Source organism: Neodiprion lecontei, chromosome 7 (genome assembly GCF_021901455.1).
Source record: "Neodiprion lecontei isolate iyNeoLeco1 chromosome 7, iyNeoLeco1.1, whole genome shotgun sequence".
Taxonomy (NCBI): domain Eukaryota; kingdom Metazoa; phylum Arthropoda; class Insecta; order Hymenoptera; family Diprionidae; genus Neodiprion; species Neodiprion lecontei.
Genome location: NC_060266.1, coordinates 18468141 through 18480748, shown reverse-complemented (window position 1 = coordinate 18480748; position 12608 = coordinate 18468141). Strand labels below are relative to the sequence as shown.

Here is a 12608-nt window from a genome sequence, read left to right as displayed (position 1 = left end):
ACTGTGTGGGAAATTTTGCTGGCCACGGAATGTTAACAGTTCTATTGTGCCCACTATATACAACTATATAAATGAAGGTGTACAATGCGAATAATAACAATTCATAAATTATTGATGAAGTATGCCTCAGTTGTATTTCTATAAAATGCTCTTGGTGACAGTAAGAAGTTAGCGGTTATAAGTAGCATGAAATTATCATTTGCAAGTAGTACGAAGTTAGTTTTTATGAGATGCATGAAGTTAACGATTACAAGAAGCATGAAGTGAGCGTATTATCCTCTGCTAGACGTATGTGGTGATAAAAAATTATACATCAAAGTGAGAAAATTTTATATCATAAATTAAAGGTGAGTGAAATAAGTGAAATGAAAGGAATAACTATAAAAATTGTTAGTCATGGTAATTCAGGGCATTATCGTACTGATATTATTCAATGCCGAACTGAAACAGACATGTAAGAAGAAGTATTCTCTTTCACATTTTACAAAACTGGCGCGAATACGAAGTTTACACTGTGGATGATGAATCGCATTGGGTATCGAATTTTCCGATACCATTTTCTGATGATTATAGGCGTTACACGAAGTCGTGGAACTCGTGCCGGTGATGTCGAACTGACTGTAGCGGTAAAAGTATCTAGAATACATTTATTTGTTTACCCTTCGGATTATTCAGTGCCCAACAAATATAGATCATAATATTACAGATGATTTGCCCTCAAATATACAGGTAACGGTAGAAAAGGTCGGATAGCGAAGTTGTTGAAGTTACGGAACAACGCGACGCAAAATGCGAATCGCTGCAATTGCTTTGACGGATGCGATTAATGGTGTGTTGGATACTTGGTAGCTTATTGAGACTCAAGCCGCTGAAGCTTTATTAGCGGTGGAAAAATGAGACGCGAAGTCCGCGGGAGCGGAACCCCTCATCGCTTACATGATTTACAATAAAACTGCGAATACTACGAGTATATGTGGAGGGCCTCTAATAAAATTCACGCGACTTTCGAGAGGCTAATTATAAAAATTCTAAGTTTGCTGAAACGATTATAATCCAAGTAACTCTACGAAACTTAACAATAAAACAATTATAATTTATACATATATACAGAACGTGACTGTTTTATCACAGGGTCCTTAGAATTACGTGAAATGACGATAAGACGATCATCTTCTATGCTCATACATAAAAGTCAACTGTTTTATCATCAGAGTCCGTAGAGTTACTTGGATTGATGATAAAACAATTATCTTTTATGCTTATACACAGATGTTAACTGTTTTATCATCGGCGTCCGAAGAGTTAGATTATAATCGTCACACCAGAGTTAGGTAATTTATTATCAGCTTTTGTGAAGTTTAGTGAATTTTATTATGGCCATCGATGTGATGTACAGATTTATTCGCATGAAAATAATCGTTGCCAGCTGTGGGCACGTGTGGTTTAGAAAACAATTACCAGTTGTGAACGTTGCAATAAGGAAATGTTGTGTATATAACAGCTCTGAAGTCATGTTATTCGGTTTTGTATTAATCTGAATTGGTGCAAATTCGAAACAGTGAATACTCGAAAGAATAGATACTATATCCTGTTTCTATTCAAAAAATTAATTGGCAAGGGTTACGGTGTCTTGATATATCTTCACTGAGTAGCAAATGCTAATGACGAAAGTTGTCCCGTTGATTTTTTGTTAAATACACTCGACACGCTAACTGCAAATTTTCTCCGCCAATCGATTGAAGTTCACAAACGATTTTGACTATATTAAGATGGATTAAGATAAGGTATTGTATTTTTTATAATGTATTGTAAATTTTTTTTCTAATCCAGATTAGAGATTTCGTATATTATACTTACATGTTTAGTACATGAATAAATCGACGATTGTATTGCAATTTGTTACCGCACGGTGAGGGAATTTTCACGAATTTAAAGTCTGCAAAAGTATTCGAATGATTGTGCGACTCTAATAAATTCTCAGTTCACGCCTGTCGTGATCATAGTCGAGTCAGTGCTTGGTTCTGAAACTTCTTGAAAGTTTCATTGTGGTAAAATCTAAGAAGGTCTCTCAGCCGGTTATATTTTTTGCTTGTGGGGTAAAAAGCGTGGAATTATTTTGTGCGGTTTTGGATTCATAAATACTGCGCATTTGAATCAAAATAACGAGAAACGTCGTCACTGACCCGATCATCTGTAAATCACAAAGGATCTTGACGTCAAGTTAAGAATTTAAAAAAACTGTCTGCAGTTATCGGTAATTTATTTTCACCTTTTGAAGCAGGCCGTAATCCACAGTGAAAAATCCTGCTGCCGTGAAGTAGAGGGGATTTTGTATCAACTGGAGAGTGAAGACACTGACCTGTGGCATAGAACAAAAAAAAACTCTTGGTTTAGTAAATGTTGAATAGAGTATGTATCGTAGTTGGGTACACGTATTGTAGTCTAGTTGAAGATAGGAAAGTGGCAAGTAACGTGCAAAGTCGTCCATTCTACGACACGTTTCATCTTCTCTTACATATATAAAACTGAACTTTTCTTTGTCTGTCTGTCCGTTTGTTCGCTTATAAGTCTAAAACTACTGTGCCAATTTTGATTTGTTTTTTAAAGTAGATAGCCACAACGTCTGGCTAGGTTTTAGTCTATATTTCGTTACAACCAGATCAACAGCTTTGGCGATTGTTTGTTTCCGTTAGCGAATGGGATATGAAATGGTATGAAATGATACGAGAACTACTTGAAAGGTCTATTCCAATGTACCTCATCGTGAATATCTCCACTGTAGATTGAAGTCGAATCCGCGAGATCCTGGATCAATGCTCCAGTTCTCATAGCCTGAAAGTGATTTTACATCTTATCTTACGCGGTGAAAGTCCTCCACTCCTTATACTTATTGAATCGTTATCAGTTTCTGATATAAAAGTGCGTGCATCGTTGTCCAAAATTGATCAAGTACCTCGATACTCGTAGCTGCACAAGTGCTAATGAGCCAAACAAGTTTCGCAATATAATATATAAGCCACATGGCAGAAACAATCTTGGTCATCACGGTGTCAAACAGCGATAGGGACAGATCGTCAGCTGCGAGGTCGTAGGCCGTGTACAGAAGAGCCGTTATCAGACCAAAAGATAACGTGATTGAAAAGAGAACCTGTGTAGCGTACACTTGGTCCAATTCCATCGTCGTTTTGCAAAGGTCTCGATGGATTGTTCTGGACAGATAATATTGAACGTGTGTGTTTCTCAGGCTTGGCCAGAATTCCAGAAACAACTGTAGGTACTATGGATAACGGATGGTTCTGTCAATTCGAAGAACAGTTCCCAGTCCGTTAGTTTTTGATTTCGCTGCATGTAAACCTCGGGAATGTATACTATTCGAAGATAATAATATATTGTGTATCTGGGGTGAAAATAAGGCTCTTACGAGTGAAATAACCTTCCTGCCGTCATGGATACGACTTTTTGGTATTTTTAAAAATTCACCTCTTGTGCATGTAAAGCGAGCGTAAAGTTGTACAGTTGTTTCTGAACGCTTACGGATGCGCATGAAAACGCCAATTTTGAGCTCACTTTACATGCGCAAAAGGGCGTTTTTCCAAACGGGGTTTGTATAAATAATCAATTTGACACACATGTATGTCGCTTACGTAAAACAAAAATCAGAAGTCTGATGAAAACACTTTCGTAGTAATCAAACCGTCATCGAGTAGCAGAAACACGGCTAAAAGATACGAGACACATTTACAATAAGCACGAATAGTTACTTAGATTTTAAAGTTATTATTATTACTTTTCAATGAATTCTATAAATTTACTATTACAATTTCGTAAAATTCATGCCATTTCTTAGTTCTACATTTAAAAGAAACTTAGTGGAGAGTTTTTGTTCAGAACTGCGTATAGAATGGGACTGTTGAGCACTTTTTTGCGCTTGAGACACATCGACTTGGATATTTCGAGATATATACATCAATGTCGAAATCGACCAAGGCACCCCCTTAAATATATGTAAAACATGTGGCAAAAATACAACCGAAAATTGCTCGTTGCAGGTAGTTTTCAAAAATCTGTGAAAAAAAAACTCTTTCTTATCGATTTGTAGATCTTTCGGTTTATGAATATTAAAGGCGGCCGGTAAGTAGCCGCGCGAATATTTTGAATAAAGGCACGCGTGCCGAACATGTGTAAATACAAACGATTTCAAACTTCAAAATAACATATACTTCTTTAACGATCATTTTATCCCTGGCTATATTCAGATGTATCAATATTTTATATTAGGTGTGACATCACGAAGCCTATGACCCCCTCCCTCCCCCCATTCATACGTCTTGTCATACTTTGCGGACACCCTTTCTCCCCCTTTGCGTGTAACGTAATTAATGGAGGACTCCTGTTTCTCTTCACCTTTAAACGGACAATATTATGATTCATTGCAAATCTATTTATAAACACTGTGAATCAACACTTGACGTGTGTAACAGCGGGCTAAATTTTCTGGTTCTAAGACGATTAGGAAGTGGATTTAGAGACAGTATGTGCCGAAAAAACTAGCTGGGAAGAAATTTTTGAAGCACATATTATTCTTAGGAGTGGTAAAACATGGTGAAATCTTACCAAACTTTGCTCTCAAACACAACTTCATCATTTGCGGATTTATGCACTGCAGGTTCCATTAAAAAAAGTGGATCTAAAACAACGATAAGACTCTTTTCTTTCAAATGATTTCGCGTTATCACCTTCATACCAAGTTTTCATACAATTTCTTTTGGTCTAAAATTGCAGGGACTGATTACTTTGTAAAGGATTCAATGTTGTTGCATCAGTGAGTACGTAAAATTATTCTGACTGGTTTTTGGACGTCGATGTTAAACCCGATTCTAGAAAGCAGTGATCATATGTCTTGAACTACATGAGAAATGCCATCTGACAAAAGTTACAGAAAATGGCGACATTTCTTTCGGACGAAGTTGTTTTTCCACAGATATGTGTTTAGTATTAAAAAGACTGTGAGTACAATGTCAAAGAAAATATTCAAGGCTTGTGAAAGGAATAAGTTACATACCTTATTTCTTTGGTGACGTACAGCAGCCACTGGTTGCTTGTAGGTCTGATGGATAACGCATTCTCAAGGATTTCATTATACATCCAAGAGTTCTTTTGTGAATATTGGTAATTCGATTTCTGCGTTTGCTGGACTTTCTTTGTACTTTGTAACTTCGTTTCTGCGAGAAGTGAATTCAAACGCTGGAACCTGTTGCGGAAATAACTGTAAAAGAGAAAAAATCATTGTCATGTTACATGCCAATCACTGCATTAGCAAATACTTCGCCGAAACTACCCTTTAATACTACATTCTCCAAAATAAATTTCACCATTTCCTAGCTCTGTAGCGTAAAATCCTCTATCAAAAGCACAAGGTTTACCTTTAGAGACATACTTATTTCCATGCTTACCTGACGCTATTGGTGTAGCTAGCATCTATGACATAATCGAAGACCAAGAAATAATGCCCAAAAAGCAGAAAACCGATGCGGGCTGACTCGCTGTGATAGTCAAGGCCGACGTAAAAGAAGTCCAAGACTATTAAAACGAAAAGGTAGCTAAAAGCTACGGAATGCCGAATAATTTGAGCCTTAAGAACTAGTTCATAATCATTGGGTACACCCAGCACCCTCAATCGCTCATCGATGGCGATTGCCTTGAGCAAGATTTTCGTGATAACCTGAAACATAAGACGTCAATTCCAGTATTATCAACAAGCAAACAAAGAACGTTGTGAATGTTTTATTGGAACGTGATTTATAATTATGATTACCTGTTCCTTAGACTGAGATAGGAACATCGAAACAGAGATGAAGATCGTCTGAAAGTAACCGTTGAACCGATAGTTGCTGGCCGCGATTGCGGAACCCATGAACTGCTTCAACGCCATCAAATCTGCCATTTGCAGGAAAAGCACATAAACTATTATATGGGTTATCGCCCACAGAGCTGATAGAATTGGTCGGCGTTTGTTCTGGGGGTAATGGATAACAGCGATTGCAAAAAACAAGTTAATCGCAACCGTCGGTGAAAATGCGTCTGCCAATGTTTTCGGTACCGGTAACTTCATCCTTTTTCAAATTCGGTTTTCGTCTTTTCCCCTTTTGAAGCACTCCAAACGTTGAGAATACCAGCAATTTGGTTGCCCAAATTATGATACCGCTGTTGGTACAAATGTCGTTATTCCAATAACCTGTAAATCAAATACCCTACACGATGATATCTCATTTTCGTAAAACGACATGCAGGGTTTCGCACACTTTGGAATTGAAAAAGGCTCTTACGTATTTCCACCCCAAGTATTTTACTTTAAATTCATATGAAGCGAAATTTGCAACGGGATAGAAAATCGTTATGTCAAAATATTTTTTTAAAGATGACCCTGTGACAGTGTAATACCTATTATACAACAATGGTCTGACGAAATTTTTTCAGGTACATTGATTACATGATTACATCGAGCTAACATGGAAAAGGTATTTTAATTTGGAGGTATTTATATTTTAATAAATATCGATTACTGCATGTACCTTGACAAGCAGGATTACATAGCGTGATCCGCTATACTTGTAGGTTCGAAATAAACTTATCTAGGTTTGATCCTCAAACAAGATAGTGACACGCGAGTCATTCTAATGAATATTGTATTATTTTGCACCGGTATATATCGTTCCACAAATGTTAAACTATATTTATGGTACAGGTATAATTGTATCATTTGAAAACAAACGGCTTCCATTTCCTTTTATTCCACTCGGAAAAAACGTTTTGCTTGAAAAAAAAAAAAACACAAGTTGTATAAAATTTTCTCGTGGGAACACAATATTTTGTTGTAAATACCAAAATTAATGAAATAATTGTTTCAAAATCGCACAAAAACTTGGAATACAATTTAATGAAATATACTTATGAACACGAAATCTCGATTTTAATTTGATCAGTTTAATGAAATAATACTTTGTTCACGGTATTATTAAAATACTGCATCTGTCTAGTATAATCAGTAGAATTAAATCATTCGTGGTCCAATATCATTGAATTAGTCCGTCAATTAACTATGGCATACTTCTTTGTCATTGTTGGATATGACACTTAATTTCTGTAGCATAAATTACAATCAAACGATAATTTTTTCAGTTATGACAATTAAACAATCGTTTTTCAATATTTACAAAATTATTTCACTTTGTAGATCTGATTTCGCAATCGCAACAGAATCTATGGGATTGTGGTGCTAAACCTTTGCTTAGACGTTACTAAAACTTGTTGTTTTCTGCGCACTATAGAATCAACTAAACATTTTGATTGTGTGAAAATAATGTTTGGTTGGTTGTATATTAAGGTAGTTGGGCAGTAATTTCAGAAATGTTTAATTCACATGAGTTTTAATTATATAATTTTTTGAGTATTTTTAAACAATTCTGTAAAGTTTGAAAATCATTTACCGTTTAGTTACCGAGTTCTTTTCGTTCAAAATTGAGCTATTTTATACTGTGTAGATACGGACTGGAATAAAAACTGATATTTTTAAGTTCGTTGTTTTAATATTGAAGAAGAATAAAATGTTAAAGACGGGAAAAAAATATTGAATAAGGTAAAGTGGAAATTGAGGTATAATATACCAAATTTTGTAAACTTTGTCCGTCATTTAATATTTAAAAATATAAGCTATAATAGAAAAAAAAATTCTGATTGTAATGTTGGTTAGGTTGTACATTTGACAACGTCGCACGTATACACATTACGTGCTGTACTCAAATTATTTGTTTTCTGCTGTTTAAATATGGTATTGCGAAAACGCTTCATTTTTAGTTTTTTAATCACGTTTTTTTTTTAGGAAATAAATGTACTGTAATATACGTATATAACGAGATAAACACTCAAGGTTTAAGCAGACTACAACACAAGAAAATCACGCGGCGTTGCCAAATTTATTTTCTGATTGTTTTAGCAATACACTGCTCACGATTATCTGTCGGATAACTTTACTGTCGCTACCCAACTATCTTAAGCCTGAGATTTCGTTGCCAGGACTAAATCTTGGTCATTATTATACGACGTAATGTACAATTCATGAATCCTGTTTTCGCAAACTTAGTGACGTAAGATTGGGTACTAGTCATAAATTCGGAAAATCGATTTTGGCTTCTCGATACTGAAATTAGAAATCTATTCACGCGGTCCTCGCATTTCATACAAAATTATTGTTGCAGCCAATTTCAAGATACAGAAACCGACGAGTCAAAAAGATAAAAATTATATTTGTTCCTATTTGCTACTCGAATTAAAAATCTGACAAACTTAAGTGTGGAAAACAGTAGATTTACTGTTTGGAAATGTACGAAAGTGGACAAAAATGAAACAAGCAATTGGAAGAACTGTAAAATTAGCAATTCTAAGATTAAGTCTAAGACAATAATAACTTGCTTTCGATTTTTCTTACATGAATCATGGTGCGGTAGAATTTAAGACTTTCGTGGCAATTTATCCTCTCCCATCAATGGAGTAAACCGTACTGGACCACAATGTTATGTACACTTGTAGCGTTCCTAATAATGAGTAATTATGTCATAAACGCCTAGCGCGCATAAACCACCCTAGGCTGTGTTTACCTTCTAATTGACTTGTCAGAGGACGTCGTCGGAGTGCCGGTATCGTTCGCTCGGTCTGAATAAAATTATTGACCAACAAAGTGTATTTGAGGTTCCATAAAGACCACAAGCCACAACATATTATCAGATCCTACAGGAAATATGATGCAATTTTCGAAATTAATTTTAAGCAAGACCGTACAAGTTAGCTTTATGTATAATTGCGCTGACACGTAAGGTTCGCAATAACACCTGTAACCGTTAAACTCTACCTCTTTTTTAATTTTTGTTTTGAAATAAACACGTATTATTACACTTCGATTTTACATACCGTTTTTCTTCTCTGAACCTCCTCTAACAAGAATTCAAATAAATGATGATTTTAACATAACCTGTGTTTTTTTTCACCCATACCGTAATTAAGATAAATTTTTGAGTGATGCTTTACGACTGTTCGAGAATTTCTAAAATAAATGTTTTATTGTTGCAACGGTGCAGTGTCGCGCGCTATAAGATTATCCCCTTAACAACGTGGTAGACATGTAACTCCCTTTTCTAGCCATGGCCGGAAAGCGTATCATGGGTACTACATTCAAGATTATCAGTTCAAATTAAACCTGTAACTATATAATGAATCATGTCATAAAAACTTTTTTTCCTGGGATAAAATGTAAGGTTATGTAGTACTCCTACGTTTACCGACCGAGTAAACTAACCCCTTTTCTTCCTACATTGAATGAGAAAAAACAACGTAAAGAGTTCTATTTTCGATGGTGCATCGCTCTTTTCTAGCGGAATTCAGGAAAGTTACTCATATCCCAAAAATCGACTAAAAAAACGTGTAGTTTTTTGACATGTGTTACTATTCTCACAATTCCCGTATTTCAGAAGCTAAAAAGTGCATAGCTGAGACACTTTGCACAATTTCGGAAAGAATTAGGAGTAAAATGAGCCTTTGTAAGACTGTTTTCATGCAATATTGAGGTCGTTAGACGAGAATTCGAAATTTCAATAATTTCGTAAACAAAAGATGCTCTCGCAATCAGCTACGTGCACGGCCAGCCAAGAAACGCGCGGCCGTAGAGTCGGTAGAACGGTGATATTACCATACAATTTACCCTTGGTTTTTACCGGTATTATTGTACTGTTCGACGCATTGATAAAGCACTGTTAATCTCATAATATTACCCTAGCCAGGTATTCATGGTACATTTTTTTCTGCTTTTACGACTGGAAATGAATTACCGGCAGTCGGTAATATCGAGATTGGCGTTTGCTGTAAGAACAGCTCAAGGTCTTTAGTAGTAATTTGAACATTGTTTTTTACCCAATTGCAGTTAACAATCAATTTGTACTCGCGTATATTCGCAGTGTGTGCAAAATTTTTCAGTTCATATAACCCGCTGACTATTTACTATCGATAAAATACGACTGCTCTAATTATGGATGAAAGATGGTTGTTTTCATTGTGGATGAAGGGTGATTGTTTTTATAGTTCATTGAAATTCTTGGATATGAAGGTCGGTGAAAAACGTAAAACAAACGAAGATTTTCTTCAACGTTTCGGCCCTTGCTATGGGCCCTCCTCGGGGTAACATTTATTCTATATAATGAACAAATTATAATGTATAATATTGATATATAATATTATAATTATATAATATTCAGGTCAAGAATTCATTTAACACGATTGTTTTTATCTTGTAGGCGAACGATGATTGAGTTTGGATGTTCGCGCACGGTTTTTTTCTTTCTTATGAGGTATGAGACAATCACTAGAATGGAGAACCTGGTAAATACGTAAAACAATCAACTAGACCAAGATCGAAAATACGATTCGCTCTAAGACGTTGGCATTTACCTGTTGGAAGACGATGCAGAAATCTTTGAAGAAATAGAAACAAATCTAAGTAGAATACGCACAACCCCTAAAATGCGACATAGCTCTATAATTCTACAGTAAAATACAAACCGAACATGACCTATGAGCGATGCGAGAACAAAAAACTCTGACCCTAAAACGATTGCAATAAAAGACTGTTAAACCATTGAAAAAAAAACTACAGCTGAATATATTTTACCACACTTTGTAATCGTGATGACGCTGAACTACATCGCTAAATCTATGTATCGGTGAAAACAAAATGACTGTCCCTGAACCACACCTGAACCAAACCTGAATCAGACCTAAGCCTAAGAAATGAAACGTTCATTTTTCAGCATAGTCAATGAAAATTAGTTCCCTGAAACAGAGAAAAATATAATTAGTGACACATGTCGATACAGACAAAAATAAACTTAGCTTGGACAAGTAAAAAATATGTAATTAACGAAAAAGGGACAAATTAATTAATTGAAACAGACAGAATATTTGATCAGCTGAAAGAGACAGAAAGTTTGATTAGCTGAAACAGACAAAACATTTAACTGGCTGAAACAGACAAAAGGTTTTGATTAGCGAAACGGCCAAAAAGTTTGATTAGCTGAAAGAGACAAAGGTTTTATTAGCTGAAACAGATAAAGGTTCGATTAGCTGGATCGGACAAAGGAATGATTATCTGAAATAAGTAACAGTTTCATTACCTGAAACGGACGAAGGTATGGTTAGCACAAACACATAAGTCCATACACTAACAAAAAAAAGGGTCGAGTCCAACATGTTATTCGCTTTAATTGCTTTAGTTGCTTAGATTATTAATTGTATTGACAAACAAAAAACATTCTAAATTTTTTGAATCGACATCTCTTTGCGCTTCGAGTTATTAAAGTAAATATCTTTAGCGACTGAACATTCTATAGTTCTCAGTGCATTTGTTAAAAAATTGGTTTTGTTACCCTGAAACAGAAAATAATACGATCAGTTAAACAAGGGTTTCTGTACATTTCAGATGTATTTCATGAATACTTACGCCAAGATTCTCCACTATCACTATACACTACCGAGATTTTTGTACCAGCGCGTTAAGCGCCGGCTTTCAAATGCCGCGCTTTCTCTCATAACTGAAAAGTATCAAGGCCACGCGCAAAAGGCGGCATGAAACTTGAAAACTTTATTATTCGTAAAAGAATTGACCGAAGAGCTAAAAGATCAGCACATCGAGAGTGCATAACTCTTTTATATACTGTTTGCAAAATCGACGCGTAAAAAATCGTATCCGATTCTCGTTATTAATTTACGCGCAAAAGGCTGCGTTCACTTCTCGTGATTATGCGAAATAAGGCGCGACAGATAAACTGTCAAAAAATTTGTACTGTCTGGGACTTGTTGTACACTGTTTGCAAAATCAACGCGTAAGAAAATGTGTCCGATTCCAGTTAATAATTTACGCGCAAACTGCTGCGTCCAATTCTCGTAATTAATCTACGCGCAATAAGGCGCGACAAATTAAACTGTCAAACAACTTTTATCATCTGGGGCTTGTTCTAAAAATTCTGTAGAAACCCAATCCACATCTGCATCTTTTTAAATTAGATACATTTCTATGCGGATTGTTGTTCTCAGAATACAAATCGATATGGGGAAGGAGGTTGGAGGGCATTCATTATTGTGTGGCATGACGGTCGGCGGTCCTCTTCGACGCGAAGTCTTTAAGCTCAGCATCTCTCCCCATCTAGCGTACCACGGAACGCGATAGATGATCCAGAGATGCGTTTTGCCCATTCAGACGATCACAGAGATCAATTGAATGTAATAATGATCAGTAATGACTAAATAATTGAATTGAATAACGATTGAAAAATGTTTGCAGAGTAATATGAAATGGGAAATTCAATTTCGTTAGTATTCAAATGCTTACGAATGGTCCAGAGACTCGAATACGGAGTCTTTTGCAAAAAAAATTTCTGTGATCGTTTGACGCTGTGGATTACTAAAGTTAGTAACATCACTGTACATCGCGACCTTCCAACCCTTGCCTGTTTTCCAACGGAACCACCCAACGGATAAGAGAGACTCTTACACACACATGCATAAAC

At 35.8% G+C, this 12608-nt stretch overlaps 1 protein-coding gene across 1 annotated transcript in view; it reads right to left on the bottom strand.

Moving 5' to 3' along the window:
• LOC107219808 overlaps positions 1–8734 on the bottom strand; it is a 115777-nt gene extending 107043 nt beyond the window's left edge. The window contains exons 1-7 of the mRNA XM_046744603.1: positions 8486–8734; positions 5816–6235; positions 5454–5722; positions 5063–5266; positions 2954–3209; positions 2758–2832; positions 2270–2359 (exon numbers count right to left, since the gene is read on the bottom strand). Of these exons, the coding sequence (XP_046600559.1) occupies positions 2270–2359; positions 2758–2832; positions 2954–3209; positions 5063–5266; positions 5454–5722; positions 5816–6112 (1191 nt within the window). The 5' untranslated portion in view covers positions 6113–6235; positions 8486–8734. The remainder of the gene's footprint in view (positions 1–2269; positions 2360–2757; positions 2833–2953; positions 3210–5062; positions 5267–5453; positions 5723–5815; positions 6236–8485) is intronic.
• Positions 8735–12608: the final 3874 nt, after the last annotated feature.